The sequence below is a fragment of the Lottia gigantea genome, assembly GCF_000327385.1.
Source record: "Lottia gigantea unplaced genomic scaffold LOTGIsca_53, whole genome shotgun sequence".
Taxonomy (NCBI): domain Eukaryota; kingdom Metazoa; phylum Mollusca; class Gastropoda; family Lottiidae; genus Lottia; species Lottia gigantea.
In genome coordinates, this window is record NW_008709815.1 from 750,006 (window position 1) to 766,450 (window position 16,445).

At 34.4% G+C, this 16,445-nt stretch overlaps 2 protein-coding genes across 2 annotated transcripts; one reads left to right on the forward strand and one right to left on the reverse strand.

Moving 5' to 3' along the window:
- Positions 1 to 6,339: 6,339 nt before the first annotated feature.
- Positions 6,340 to 14,643, reverse strand: LOTGIDRAFT_193581 (hypothetical protein). Its single transcript, XM_009062770.1, has 17 exons — positions 14,479 to 14,643; positions 14,024 to 14,126; positions 13,720 to 13,810; positions 13,548 to 13,595; positions 13,166 to 13,236; positions 12,753 to 12,816; positions 12,206 to 12,274; positions 11,527 to 11,681; positions 10,765 to 10,845; positions 10,382 to 10,462; positions 9,680 to 9,806; positions 9,368 to 9,440; positions 9,043 to 9,163; positions 8,540 to 8,696; positions 7,979 to 8,206; positions 7,348 to 7,429; positions 6,340 to 6,970 (listed from the first exon to the last, which is right to left on the reverse strand). Exons 1-17 carry the CDS (start codon positions 14,498 to 14,500, stop codon positions 6,879 to 6,881), a joined length of 1,665 nt encoding a protein of 554 aa, XP_009061018.1. The 5' UTR covers positions 14,501 to 14,643; the 3' UTR covers positions 6,340 to 6,878.
- A 225-nt stretch (positions 14,644 to 14,868) lies between these two features.
- LOTGIDRAFT_193584 (hypothetical protein) lies at positions 14,869 to 15,697 on the forward strand. Its single transcript, XM_009062771.1, has one exon. It carries the CDS (start codon positions 14,960 to 14,962, stop codon positions 15,203 to 15,205), a length of 246 nt encoding a protein of 81 aa, XP_009061019.1. The 5' UTR covers positions 14,869 to 14,959; the 3' UTR covers positions 15,206 to 15,697.
- Positions 15,698 to 16,445: the final 748 nt, after the last annotated feature.

Genomic DNA, 16,445 nt, shown 5'->3' on the forward strand with positions numbered 1-16,445 from the left:
TTCACTAAACGATTGCGTGGCCATTGATAATGTTATGCTATGCTTTATGAAATTCAACGGGACGAATACTTATTTTCAAATCTCTTATTTTGCATTTTGATAAAGTACATTTCGGCATGCGATTTTCAATATCCAACGAACCTACAAAGACTCGTGATGGTGTTCTTATCTGGTCGGAGAACGTTGTTTATGGTACATGGTTGTACGTCATATGTCGTCGAGTTGGTTCTTGACTATTACTTGATAAGAAAGTCATATACCAGGTTCAATGTGTTCACCACACGCGGACTAGTATTCTAAGAATGACCACACGGAGTTGTGACGACATCGATGAAATACGTTCAAGCTGCCCAACGGGTACCAGGTTAGAATCACAACAATATTCCATCAGTGTGTCCATGCTCTTCTCCAATGCAATACGGTAATAGAGATCCCAGTAATCGCGATTGAGTTTTGCGTCCCACTCTGCTGCACTTGACGGGGCTTAAGGAGACAGACTGGACAGGGCAGCAGCACTAAGCATACCTAGTTTTTTTTTCGGCTTCCAACTTTCGACCCCTTGTCAGTGATGCACATAAGAGGGGCTGACATGGAAAAAGCGTCTAGTCGTTCGGATGGGACAATAAACCGAGGCCCCGTGTGCTACAGGCTATGCACGTTAAAGATCCCTCGACAGTTGGAAATCGAAAAAGAGCAGGCTAATGCCGCTGTCCTGGCAAAATTTCCCTCATCGCACTCTGCATGGCGTTGCCCGTCTTCATTAGCCCACATGGTGCAGAAAAGTAGGACGTAAAACTCCATTCATTTCATTTAATTTCATTTCCAACTTTCGAGATATCTTTAAAAGTTTGTGTGTCACTGACATGTTTACAAAGCATGGAACCGTCAACTCACTGGGTCACCATGCCCAAGATGGATTCTAGACGTGCTCAGTGCAAAGAGAATGCCTGCCAACCTTGAAGGTACCAAAATGCTTCCAAGTAACAATAATCTTGTTACTGCATAGTTGACCTGACGTGGATCTGCCTGAAATGAATTATTAGTTAAACAACACTTTTAGAGCTTCTTGGATACAATCTTAGTACTTATCTCCATATAAATAATCCTTTTGATTGAAAGTGTGTTGTTCTAGACTCAATTAAAAGTTCCCATATAGATATATAGTCCACATTCATGCCATAAATTCAGAATAATGACAGTAACTAGACTGAGACAATGGTCATCTTAGCTCAAATACAAAATACGTGTCATTCTGACAAACCAGACGGCATAGCAATGATGTACGAAAACCGAGATAATTCATTTTGGAAAAAGGGTGGGTGGGGTTTAATTTTTCAACAATCGTTGGCATAATATGATGAGGGATGTCTCCACCGTTTGAGAAAAATCTCCTCTCGAGGTGACAGCACCGCCTCGAAAAAGGGTTCCTTTTTGCACATTACATAAACGTAGGACGTAAAGCTCCTCATTTTGTGATTATTTGTTCATTGACTTGTGAATTAAAAACACCATTTATTTATAAACACTGCAGACATGTTTTCTAATTTTTTTTTTAATATTTATGGTATCTTGTCATGGATAGGATATATGTGTCTTAATCAAAATATATATATAGTCAATTATTGCAACACTGATAGTAAATCAAACATTTATTGATTCTAAAATTCATTAGAATATATTTTATCTTACAGACTTTTTTTATAAACATTTAGATGCGCACTTTTTCTTGTGTCCCCCGTTATAACTAGTCACTGTAAACAACGCTGTGTAGCAAGCCACTTTAACCAATGCCGTGTAGCGAGTCACTGTACGCAATGCCGTGTAGCAAGTCAATGTAGCCTACTCAACGCAGTGTAGCAAGCCACTGTACTCAATGCCGTGTAGCAAGCCACTGTACTCAATGCCGTGTAGCGAGTCACTGTACTCCATGCCGTGTAGCAAGCCACCGTCCCCAACGCAGTGTAGCGAGTCGCTGTACTCAACGCAGTGTAGCGAGTCAAATAGAAATTTTGTGTGCCACCTTACTCAAATATTTGTATTGTATTGTAGACGGAGGGGCGGACCCAGTATTGTGCCGATGGTCTGTTACTCTCTAAGATTCAACAATGTTTTACAAGCAATGTGATCGGACGGGTGGATAGCCGCCAAACCATTCAGATAATCAGTTGAGGATTAAACCTTGACTCTTCGTCTTTGAATGCACTTTCATTGAAGAAACTAGTTAAATAGAGACACATGACATAGTCAAATATCATGTTGATACCCGTCGCAGTTTTGTCAAAATTTCACATTAAATAGATATTTAAACCCTTTAAAAGTTAAATCTGGCAGACTTGATATATCATGTTTAAAACACCTTATACCCATTTCACGTAATCTCGTTCTGCTCCGTTGATATTTATCAATTTCGACTTGATGAATGACGGTGGACAACCGAACTTCGATATACCTGATCGACTAATAGGGGCTAAGGCCAACGTTGTGACTAGCATAATTCAACTGTATTCTCAACGACTGCTAGAAATGAATGGCATAGATGAGAAACTGGTCGGTCGCTGGGTTTAGTCCACTGGGTTTAGTCAACTTTAATGCAACAATAATTGCAGTTGTCGTTACTAATTGAATATGCTCACAGTTGTTACTAATAGTCCCTTATATGGTTATATTAATTCACATGTCTAAAATATTTGTCGTCGTTCATGTCAGGAATGAACAAGAATCGAAACGACGACATGTTTTTCTCATAAGACCGATAAAATATTTCCCGAACTCTCATTCTTTGAAAATGTGGTCATGCGGTAGGAAATAAAGGACTATTATCTATTTATTTCATGCATTATCGGAATTTGGTTGCGCTTAAGTAGCCTGATATTTTCCATGAAGGGCTAGATTCCGTTCACAACGAATTAGGCTACTGTGGTCACTTGCGCCTTAATTACTGATACACCGCCACCCCTGACTGGTGCTGGAAACAATAATCATATTGTCAGTTGTCGCGTGTATAGGGTCATTCGGGGTCATGGTTCGGGCTTAATAAAGAGAATCAACCATCAGGGATCAGGTAACAGCTTTATTCAAATTAAGCACGTGCCGACAGGTGTCTCATTTTGGCTCTTCAGCTGAGAGTTAAAAATAGTATCCATAGCAACGAGATAGGGGTATCTTTTATTAAGGGATTGAGCAGATTTCAGACAATGTGCCCGTTAACTTTGTCTTTGTATTTAACAGTTCGAGTGCAAAATGAAAGGCGATATTATCATAAAAGACAATTAAAGTTCAACGGGCTACTTGTAGCCTTCTGTTACATTTTCACATTTCACAGGTCAACGAACGGTTCTTTTTTTCAAATCCCTAGCTCGTCTTATGGAATTCACTGAAAATTTAACATGGACCATCGGCTGAAGCTTAAGAGCTATAGTATGTATGTACTTTGCTTGATAAATTAATTGACCATTATGAAGATGGTGGCCAGAATGCGCTGGTAAAATCAATGCCGTACCGAATTATCAGTCTAGGCGGGGATATAGTGTAATTGTGGAGTATGTTTGCATAACATGACTTAAGAAGAATCTACCTTTGGCGTAACCTTATTGTCAAGTCTAACTACGCCTACGTCAAGTCAATACTTAACCCTATTTATACCAGGCGAGGATATCACCCAATTAACTCTAATACAGTCATGACTGATATTTTTAGCCAAGCCTACTATTTTAAGACATACTATTGACTATTTTAGTACTAGTATGATAAAGTTTGTCTTGAAGGTTGAGAAAGATATAGCGTCAAGAGAGAATTAAGGCGTACACCTGTAATTGAAAGAGCCTTCAAAAGTAAAGATAATATTAATGTAGATAGCTTTAGCGTCAAGATTAAACTATTTAGTCCTGAGATTTAACAATAATTATTTGAGCCAAAACAAAATAAACAACATGCAATGACATGGCTTAGAAGCTTGATTTTGTCAATCAATTTGAGAAAATAACATATCACAAGAGTTGTCGACATTAGCAATACAAATCTAAATGTTAAAAGAAACAGGGGTTGCAAACTCTTCATGTGATGAGACACTAAACCAAGGGCGATAAGTTATGCACGCTGGAAATCGAAAAAGGCACTATGGTCACTGTTTGACGCAATTTGTTTTCTTGTCTGCCAATTGAAAAGCATAATCCGTCGACATTAAGTCAGTGATGTGCCAAGGGACGTGAAATCCATTCCAATTGGGTTATCTCAACAACATTAATTGTGATAACCAAATGATGACTGATGAGTAAAAAATCTATAAACGATTTTTCGTCATCTTGTTTATCAAAGTCTAGGATTACGTGTAGCAGACCCTAGATTAACCTCCCAATTATAGTGTAGGCCTATTTGTCACAAGTCTATCAAAACATCAACAACCTAATGAGTCATGGTCGTTGTGGATTACAACGGACATCTCGGAAAAACACCTCGGAAACGTGGGTTATCGATTTAACCGAGAATATGTCTTCATCCAATCAGAGAGTATTTCTGTGTAACTAGGGGAATTCCTTGACTCGCACCCTGCAGTAATTATTGTGTTGCTAGGACTGTCTTGTTTCCAAGTAAAAATTTTCGCAAAATAAATTCATTGATTGGTTACAAAACACGGAAAATGAACCTTTTTGAGGAAGTGTTTGTTTTTCTGTGTAAAATTGGTTATTTCAATTTAAAATATCAGAACTTAATACTTAATCAAATAAAAGTGCTAAACAATATTAGCAGGGATTCGGTGAATAACTCGAAACTTTTGGTGACTTTCAGTTTGCCCATGGTGGGTAAGAGGTAGGCCTACAAGGTACATCTAAATGTAAAAAAGGGGTACGAGGAGCCCAAAGATTGAAAAGTTGGGCTCAAATCCAAAGAACAGCAGACGTAAAATTAAAGCAGATCAGTTAAAACAATGTATGATGACTCGAAACAATATTTCAGATAAGAATATATTTGGGGTAGGTTATTCCTTGAAGCCAGGATGGGCTCAAAAGATAACCGAGCCCCAAAATTTGTAAGTCCGCCAAGTGCAATTTACGATAACAAAAGGTGTTTCTCACCTGGGCTATCCCTTTGTCAAACATGTTTTGAATCAGAAATATCATCCCTGAAAAAAATAAAAAACTCGCCCTCTAAAAATACAAAGAATTAATCGGTTTAGGATTGTGTAAAGTTGTTTTCAAAATCTTTTATATGTATCGGGGACACTGATAGTATCGATTGCACCATTCCAATTTTCTTAAAAGAATCTAATACTTTTGCGATTATGATATATGGTAAAGCATTTCTATAATTGCAAGAACAACAAACATCTGAATAGTAAGGATGCATATTATATGATCCCAATACAAATAAACAGTTTAGAAAACCCCTTAACAACCCCTCTAACAGTGCGGTTAAGAACATGGGGTCAGGGGCACTAATAATAAGGAAAAACCTAAGTTTTCAAGCCTTAAAAAGTAAATGTCCCGAAATACTTTCCAAATCTTTTGTACACGATTAAGGAAATGAATCAACCTGTCAGACCACTATAAACATCATACCATAACATGCTAGTTGTATCAAATGTACTAAATATAGTAACAAAGGCCACCAGAATATAACGTGTCCAAACTCTGACACATAATTTCAAGGGCTTTCCTGCTTTCCCCTCTAGCAACCCGGAAACTCTGACGTCAGACCATCACGATTTTGAAATATTTACCTGATTTCGCTAGGGCCTACGACTAACAAACAATAATATTATTATCAAATGACCTTGTTTCGCCCCATTAGATTACCGCCGATTAAATCAGGCTGTATTTAACATTTATACCTCTATTGTCATCTATAACTGTTGTATTGCTTGTGAAATGTGTGCATCTATTTTCTGTTCTGCAATTAGAGGTGATTCTATAGAGAGGAATTAAAAGATGATTACCTTTACAGAACTGTTTTGATTTTTTTAGCTTGATCAAACCAGCGGCGTTTCTATGAAAATTTTGGCGACGGGGCCGAGTAGAGGGCGCACGGGCAATCCCTTCACTATGTGATAAGAATTTTGAAAGTCGAAGTGGGGGGAGGGGGGTCCAGGCTGGTCCCGTCTTTCTTGTAGAAATGCCAATGAAACACCCACAATGCGCCAAGATGAGAATAATGCATAATTTAGCAACTTTATTTCAATCTTATAAAAAGTGAAATCATTTTTGCTATACATATATTATTTCTTTTTGGAGTACTTCACTGCGCTTCTAAATCCACTGGCTGGGCTATTTTACTTGGGAATTATAAACATAAAAATTTGTAAGAGTTTCTTCCTTGTTTGAAAGCAATAAATATTATTAGTATACCTTTTTAGCACTTTATATTCAACATTTTATACATACATTGTTATATAACAATTTCATAATTAGCATAAGACAGGTATGTCGCATTGACATCTATACACTGAGTTTTTCATTTTTTAAGTCGCAATAAATTATATTTGGACTGAAGAAAGTTAGTTAAAGGGAAATAACTGCCGTCAAAATATTTCAGACCACAAATAAATCGAGCTACCTTAACGACAATTAAGTAATTCAACTACACGACAATCGCTATAGAAGTACCAGACTTCAGAGATATATATAAATTTCCCTCATTGTATACTGCATGACATTGCCAAATGAAGAGACAGAACATAAGATTTAAAAACTTCATTTCTTTTTATCGAACTTTTAACAATTTTCAATTTTTTCATATATTTGTCTCTGAGTGTAAAGTTGTATAGGAGATAATCTCTTATAGAAGCACTGGTCGAGGGAAACTGACACTATTTGGGCTGTTCAAGCACAGTTTCTAAAGCTTTGGAAGTAGATTCGAGTTAATCAGTTTAATTCCCTTGTCCATCATTCCTCAGTTTTGTCTCCCAGTATTTTAGTCATATAAGGTCCTTCTAATTCATAACCAATTTTTCTGTAGTAATTTCTGGTTCCAACACCTACAGAATACAAAATTTATGTTAAAACTTGCCTCTCTCAAGATTTGTTCTCTTAATTCAAAGCATCTAGTTGTTCAGATGTTTGCTACAGGCTGTGCACGTTAAAGAAACCTCAACAGTTTGAAATCAAAGAAAATTAATGCTGGCAAATTTTCCCTTATTGCAAACTTCAAAGTGTTGCCTGCCTTCATTGGCTCAATTAGGTGCAGACTAGGATATTAACCTCCATTCATTTCGATTATTTTCTGCAATTCCACAAAAAAGAAACCTGGAACTTTTACCTTATCCCCAGCTCTATCAGCTGTTTGAGCAACGACTTTATTACTTTGATTTAACAGTTTTAAATGTGTAGGATTGATACAATGATTTGACTATACCTGATATGACACCTATTTTCCACGAACCATGTTCTTCTTTAGCTATTCTTTCAGCTTCCTCCATTAATAACATACCAAATCCCTGAAAAAAATAAAAAAAACTAATTCAAGGTTTTGTCAGATTTAGGCAATTTCCACAATAAGTGAATTTGCTACTAGAAATATTGCCTGTGGTTATTCAAACCCTTTTCCACAATAATTGTTTGAAAGAATCTTATTGGTCTGGAAGTAAATTCTCTACCAATCAAATCAATGATAAGAATATCAGAATGTGGAATGGGCACGTGTGAAAAATTTAATTAGGTCAAACTATCATTCTGTTTCTAATCAACTTTTATTATCCATGAAACCACTTCATTTAGTGTCTAAAGACAGCCCTTTATAACATTTTCTGCCCTCTCCAACACTGGGATTTTGTGACTCGAACAAAAGGTACATTCAGTGTCAAATGCTTCTTAGAATGTACCATTTGTTTGCATCACAAAATCCCAGCATACACAATACATTACTAAAGGAACATGTTAGATTGTTGAGAGGCAGGTGGCATTCATAATTCTTGCTTTTATTTCTTGGAAGGAAGGAATATTTCTTGTAGAACAGCCATTTGTAAAACATTAAAATAAAGACTAACCTGATGTTGAAATTTAGTAGGATCTCTAGCGTGAACAGGAACCACACTACCATAAACATGTAATTCTCGTACAACTGAACATCCCCCCACTAACTCTGGTCTAAAAGTCTCTTCTGAACACTTGCGTAACCGTAGCAACCCTATTAATATATCTTGTTCCGGATCTTCATATGATAAAAATGTCTCCCAGCCACCATTAGCTACATAATCTCTTCTTATTAGTTCAGCCTAATATGGAATGAAAGGTAACAATTCAAAAGATGTTTATGCAAAAGAAAAGAAATACCATGCAGTGTACAATATGGGAAATTTTATAAGACCACCAGCATTAGTCCACTCCTTCTGGGTTTATAACCGTTAGTGAATCATAAAATACACAGCAAAAAATGATTGAGATCCTGCATTATACCAATTCTTATTGAATTTCAAATTAATCTGAAATTCTTTTGCATGCACAGCCAAAATATACAAAGAATCTAAGCTTTTGTCTCAGAAGAAGAAGGGTGTGTCTTGATTGATCAAATCTTCTGAACATGAGGACTTAATTTTAACGTTATTTACCTCATAGGGTTTGACTTTATGATGTATTTCCTGAATACCCACTTCTCTAGTCCGAACATCTCTACATTGTGTGCCCAGATCTTTCATACGAGCTAGAGCTAACTCTCTCAGATTACCATGTTCCACACCAGATGTTACTAAAGGCATTGGTATATCTCTATAATGTTAATGAAATGAAATTGGATACAATGTTATGTCCTATAAACACTGCAGTATATCATTAGGTGATAAGGGTTGAAAGCTGATACTTGGCTGACTTTCAGAAGCATTTGCCATGGCATCAGAATTTCTCTATCCTTCAAGGGTGCCTAATTGCCTACAAGACAACAAACTTGCTACCAACTGAGCTATTCCACTTGAATACAGATTGAAAATATAAAATTAACGATATTTCAAAAAGGCATTACTGTTATTTTTTAGTTATTAAAAACAGCAGTGACCTTAATCTACTCAACAACTAAAACCTTTCGAATAATATCAGAATTTAAAGTATGAAGTCTGACCTTTGAACTCTGTAGATTCTAGTCCAGGGTGGTACTAGGGCTAATATTCTAGCTACCAGATCTATCAGTACACTGGGAGGATAACTCTTATATCTACCTGTCTTCCATAGCTCATATAATCCTGTAACCATAGAAACATTATTATTTATTTCATATCTTTTTTCTATTTATTCATTATTTTATTAATAAATGGTCATCATCCAAAAAAAGGGTACCTGATAGAGGACTTTTCTTTTGTGGGCTATTTTGTGAGTTTTTATTTTGACTATCACGGTTCATTGCTGTCAGGTACAGAAAAGGTAAGAAATCTTTCAAGGTTACCTACCTGTACCTCTTATCACCAATGTAGGATAAATTTTTAACCCGTCTGCTCTGAAAGCAGGATTTTCGAAAAATTCCTGAAAAAAAAAACAGAATAAAGAATTACACTTTAAATTATTTCAGGTTAAAAAAATGATTTCGCAAGAAGTAAATCAAAACTTATCTTCCATATTTTATTTTTTACAAAAGTTTCTCAACAATGATGATTAAGGTGGCTGCCACTAGCCAGACAACTGACCCTTCCAAACACCTGATACCACTCTGTATCTTTAAGGACAGGTCTACTATCATGACAATTCTATTAACGACTACTTACAATAAATTGTTCTATATCTCTCTCCCACCCGATATTAGGTAAATCAGGCATCATATGTGACACCACTTTAAACCCAGCATCTTTGGACATTTGAAAAGATTCACACGTAGCTTTTACTGTATGACCCCTGATAAAATACAAGTTAGAATTAAAATTTTAGTATCCTATCTCATCACATATACCTAAATTTAGAACAATAAACAAATATCCTTAACATTGTTGCCTCAATAATGATGTGTAAGAAGAGAAATACAAGGCCAGTGATCACATAGGGTAAAATCTAGCAAACTAATGAATTCTTTTGGATGATGTTATATTAAAGATGGGTTCCCTTATTTTCATTTATGAAAATAAAAATGCTAATATTTATATGAATAGAAAGTAGAGGTGTTCTAATGACTTTGAAAAATACCAGTTTGTCTCACATCTCCATAATTAATTCATAATTAGCTAAATTAGAAAAGAATTACCAGCAGAATTCCAATGAGAGACCGATCAAGAAAGGTCAAAAAGTCTTTTTTTGTTTATCCAGATTGTACATACATGGACATTTATGATTGGTTAAAACTCTTAATTTATGCGATAAGAACATAATGATATGATTAAGAATACATGATTATTCATTAAAAACACCAATTCATCAAATAGTTAGCTTAATATGGCACTACAAAACAAGGAAACCCATCTTTAAAGAGACAGTACCTATTGGTATCTCTAGCAATATCTTCATAAACACTTTGTACACCAATTTCTAATCTAGTACAGCCATAATTTAACATATCACTACAAAAAATATCACTTTCTCATTAATACTGTTTACTGTTAACTCACAAAAATACAAGTACATATATTTGGAATTCATTCTTTCCATTTTTGGTGAACATTCTTCCTATTCTAAATAGGTTATATTTTCATCAAATTATAATGACATAATTTCAGTGCGAGATCTAAGACATCTTGCCCGGCAACAAGGATTATCAATCCTGATCTTTTCTGATTTCAAAAATTCTCCTTTCCGATTTTGCCAAATTTTATTTGACCCACTAACAGAAATGGCTCTGAGTATATAAAATATGGTACCATACCTCAGATGTTTTTTCAGACAATAATCTGGTCTGGTTTCTATGGTGATGCCAATACATTTTGTTGTGCTCTTTTCAGAAAACCTTAAAAGTAACAAAAATCCTTATTTTTTGCTCCAGTGGGTAAATCAAGACAGGACTGGTCATGCCCTGACATGAATGAGGGGTTTCATAGTACAGATGTTTAGAGCGCTGAAATCTGTACATGGGTCATTTGCTAGGTTACATCCGACAGGTTATGGATTGGATTCTAATCTTGGACAGCTTTCGAAAGTCTGGTGACCTTGATTAATTCACCTTCCTAATTATTGTACAGAACATTGAGGAAAAAGGTTTAGCCAAGGACCTCGAGAACCTAAGATATTACAAAAAGTAAATTGGTATTAGGGTATATTCTTTCTTACTTTCTATTGCACAGAGCCTATGTTTAATTTGGTTTAAAGGGACAGGTTTGCCATTTTTCGGGGGGTTGGTTTGGGTCTTAAATATATATAAATAGTCTTCAGAAGTACTAGAAATGTACAAAAATTGCACAAACAATTCCTTCAAAAATATCTCAAACTAGGAATTTCACTTCTTTTTTCTATATATGTCTTTTCTATATATGGCAGAGTCTCAAGAAATGACGAATCATCATTTCAACATACAGACACAGATAATTCTGAACATATGGATTGCTATTGCTGATTAGCTGAGACTGAAGTATGATTGGTCAAACAAATGGCGACCATGTCCCTTTAATAAACAGTACAGCAATATACTTACTTGACAGCTTCATTGACATTACAGCTAGTATGACCAGATAGAGCATCATGTAAATTACGTATAAAATAATCTCGATAATCTTCAGGTAAACTCATAAACGTACCTCCCATTACTATAAACTCTACTTTATCTACACTATGTCCTAGTTGTTGTAACTATAGTAACGAAAACAAAATAAAAATCATACATTCCAGCTTTCTGTAACTGATTGGGATTACAAACAATGATGTGAAATTGCAAGGAGAGACACACTGCAATGCTGTGAAACCACTGGATATGCTTTAAGGCCATGGTTTACCATTTTCAGGGGTTGATTTGGGTCTTGAATATATGTAAATAGTTGCATAACCCCTTCATGTATACTTCAAACTAAAAATTACACTTTCTATATATGGTGAAAAAGACAAGTAGTCTTTCAAATGCAGGGAATTCTGAACACACATGGATTTGAAAACTCAAATTTCAACGGTGAGCTCTGAACATTATTACTGATTAGCCTAAGCTAAATAGGCCTGTTTCAGAAAATAATGTTCAATTGGTCAAATGGATGGTAATCCTGTTCCTTTAACTAATTGGTATACTTTTTAATTATTGATGGGTCAATACAAATTGATCTATTATAGAAATGTCTTAAGTCACAAAGAATGAAAGTGTCCCTTTTTAACATATATATATGTACCTGTTCTACTCTATGTCTGGTTTGTAAATATGGATTATATCTTGCTCTAATAGCTCTCATTGATGTGGGCTGAAATCAAACAAAACATTTCAAAAATCTTTCCCAAAATTACATTTTGATTGAATTGTTAAGTAGGTCAAGGAAAGAAATGAAAAGAATTTCATGTGGAAGTAAAATCATACAGGCCTTGTTTTATCACAATACATAGCAGATAAGCCTTTGCAAAATAAACAAAAAAAGCAACAACACATATTCAGTAACCTTGAAAAATATAAGCCCAGATCGAAACCTGGAACCTTCATGTTTAAAGCAAGCAAGCACATCAAGTTGTTGAGTTACAGATTACTTTTAAGATTTTAACACTTTCACCCTTTCACAATATATACCTGAGCAGCAGGTAAACTGACCATTACTAAGTGACATTACACAATGTTAACATCAAACACTTTTACTTATAATACTTGGAGTTCAAGGTATATGACATTATATTTCATTTACACTCAGGGTTTAAAGTGTTAAAGGAGGAAATAAGAAAATAACAACATACTTCATAACCAGTATATGACTGTGTAGAATATTCAAAATCTGAATCTGGACCACCAGGACAATATCTTAAATAAACATAAACAATTTAAAATAACAAAACATCAGGGCTGAATATTATATTCCTGATGACGTTGAAGTAATAAATATTCTAGAAGTATCTATCCATAAATTGTATTATTTACCTATAACCTGTGCTTCTAATATGCCTTTGAAAGATTATCAGGGCTGTTGTTTTAACTGTATTGTCACTTGTATTTTCATGTCATTTTGTTCATTATCTAAATAGGCATAATTCATTATCTAAATAGGCATAATTCACAGATAAAGAGTTATATACAGGGATGTAAGAACACAGCGAACTGGAGTAATAAAAATTAAATCAAGAGGTGAATTAGATATATTTTATATACTTACACACAGATATTACCAGTCATAGCTATATGAGGACAACGATGAGGTTTACACATAACTGCTACTACAGCTATCTATTGAAAAAAAAAGGGAACTCAAACGTTGAGGTCTCTAAAACGGTCAACCCCTGTGGCATCAGGTGTTTCAGAAGTAGCAGCATGCCTTCAAACCGAGTCTAACTGTCAAATATTTTATTGGTTTCTTTTTTATATTATAAGATAAGCTTTTGCATAATTGTGGTATTTCTTAAGGACGTAAACATCTGACACCATATCAATGACATAAATTTGTCAGCCAACTTAAAATTGACACATCCAGATTCAAACTTGCTGGGTATTGTTTAGCTCCATTCATCCTAGTGATCTAATAAATAACAAAGACTTACTCCACTAGCTGTTCTCACTGGTTTCGCTTTTAATTTAGGAACCAATGCCTGGAAGAAATTTAAGAAGTTCATCTTTCCACAACAAAAGGATAATTTACAATACCAAGGTGGTGGTTGATAAATTCCCACAACTAAATGATAGTTTCTCAAATTCCCATAAAAATCAAGTTACCTTTTTATATTGCTGTGGTACAGCAGCTATAATATCTACTAATCTAGGTTGACTAGGTAAACCATATTTACTGGATATTCTCGTCTTCACTCTAGTAAAAGAAGAACAGAGATAAACCATAGACATCATCAAAACAATAATCAACCTTTATTACTATTTACAACTATGATTTGTTTTTTAAACAATTCCCAAACAATCAGAGCATATAGAGTATTGCAAAAAAATGATGATTGTTTCCTATAGACTGCTCAAATTAATTGGTTAATTGGCATTTAGAGCTAACATTATTAAAAAAACAACTGACTTGTTCAAGTTGACATCTTTGCCTTCTTGATCTGCTTTAATTAATTCATTGACAATTTCTGAGACTGTCATCATCATCAACTCTTCTTTAGAAGCAGTGGGAACTGAAATAAATCTTATCGTTTTCAAATATTCCAATATAGGTAGTTCTAGTCAATCTTACTTATTAATCTTTCAGATTATTCACTATGCAATAATATGTGTTATAATTTTGAATTATATCATGGGTTGAGGTAGATATTAGTAAGAAGCTGTTTTGAAAAAGTAATAGCCATACGTAGTTCATAAAACAAGAAGAGTACACTCCACTTTACAGCATGATTATCATAAATCCAAACAGGCCTAGGCTAATGATTAGAACTGAAGTCGTGAAGACTGGTAGAACTTGGACCAACACCACTGTGAATCTATTTCAAAATAAAGGCACCTGATGTAAGAATTAGATCGTTGTCTCACCTTTTTTCTTTGCTTTTACCATTTTGGTATCATCCAGGTTACCAACTTTAAGTGATAAAATTTAATGATCCTTGTAATGGAATCTTGGTAATAAGTCAATCTGTGGATCATTCATTCCATTTCATCTTCATTACGTGATATTGTTTACATGTGGCTAACGACCTTCACCTTTTAATGCAGAGCTGTATCATACAATTTGGTATAACTAACTTTTTATTTTTTTCTTACAAAATAATTGAACACATATTTAATTTGAATAATAGTCCATGTCATTTCTATCCGATATCTTATAAATTTAATCAGAAATTGGCTTATTTGTGTGGAAGAAGTCAAAATCAGTTGGATACGAAACTGCTAACACAAATATTTGCATACATCATTTCGGGTAAAGTAAGTGCAAGTGGAAATGTTTTGACGTTTTAATATTTAATTTTGGTTCTATGAAGAGATGTGCCCCGGATAAAGTGTAAAATAAGTCGCCATGTATTGTCTACAGTGGTTGATTCCAGTTCTTCTCATACCGAAGCCACTAAACCCAGCACTGATATACAATCATGCCATGTTTATTGTGCTGTATTTGACCAGTTTTTTTCTAGTCAGAAAACCATGTACAATTTGCAGCCTTGTTTTCCTGGCGGCCGTGTTTCTCATCTGCTACAGTTGTGTAGGAAATTGTGTTTTGTGGCATTGTCCTGATGATAATTGTGAAGGGGTTGGGTGTCCCTGAGGAGAAGGTTTTACCATGTGAAAGTGAAAGTGAAAGAAAGTAAGCAAATTAGACTACCGATACTCAAAATCAATAAACAATAGGCCTTTTGCCAATGTTAATGAATTGTTAATCTGAAGCTTTTGAGAGACATTCTATCATTAATACATTTGTTTGATTTGAAATGAAGATATAAAACAACACATGTAGTTGTATGATTACAATCTTTGCTTCACCTGAGGAAGATCTAAAGAGGAGAAAAAAAGCTTCCTTGATGAGATTGTGGACCTTAAATTGGAGTTTTGTGTAAATTGAAGTGTAACTGCTGATAAATTGATTTTTGGTTTAAATCTGGAATGAATTTTGATATGTTGTTAAATATATTTCTACTTCTAAATTGTGACACTCTTGTAAAGAGAACTGTGCACAAATTATATTGTTATTTATCCTAGTTGTCATGTAAAAATATCATATAGAATCAGTGAAGTTATGTTATGAACACTCTGATATCATGGCAAATTTTTATCTGTTTAATCAAGTAGATATTATGTTTAAGGCAGGGCCTTCCTTTAGATAGCTGTATCGTAATCCAATACATGACAACTCCTGTCTTATCTTAGTTATGAGCCGAATCTTTTTGGTTGGTGCAAAATAGGGCGTTTACAATTTATTTTATTCCTTGTGCCAGAAAAAATGTTATCATACAAAAATAACTGGAAAAAATGCAATTCTGAAATTTGCATAGTTACAACTTAGAATATTACTCACATTGTTTCAAATCCTTCCAGTTTTTTTGTTCTGTAAACCAGTTGTTATCCATCTTGTATTATATGTACAAAATAGAATTATTATATTTCTATGAAAACTTTCCAATCATCATTATAGATCTCATTAAACACCACTTTCATCTTATTATATTAGAATATGGTGGACATTTTTATTTTGGATTTAAGCCAATATGGAACTGACACTGGATGAAGATTAGCATTTTTTTCTGTTTAATGTTTACATTAATTTGAAATAAGTTAAGTACATTGATTTGAAATAGGTTTAGTACATTAACTTGAAATAAGTTAAGTAAAATTTTTTCAAGTATTACCAATCAGAAATTTGGGAATGTCATCACTGTCAGATAGTCGACATTCTTATTTTGATTTTTCTTTACTCAATTTTCTTAAATCTATAGTTAAACTGTGTTCTTAAGCTTATCGATTATGAATATTTGTCCGTTACGGTATGTTTTTCTGCAAAAAACGAAAGA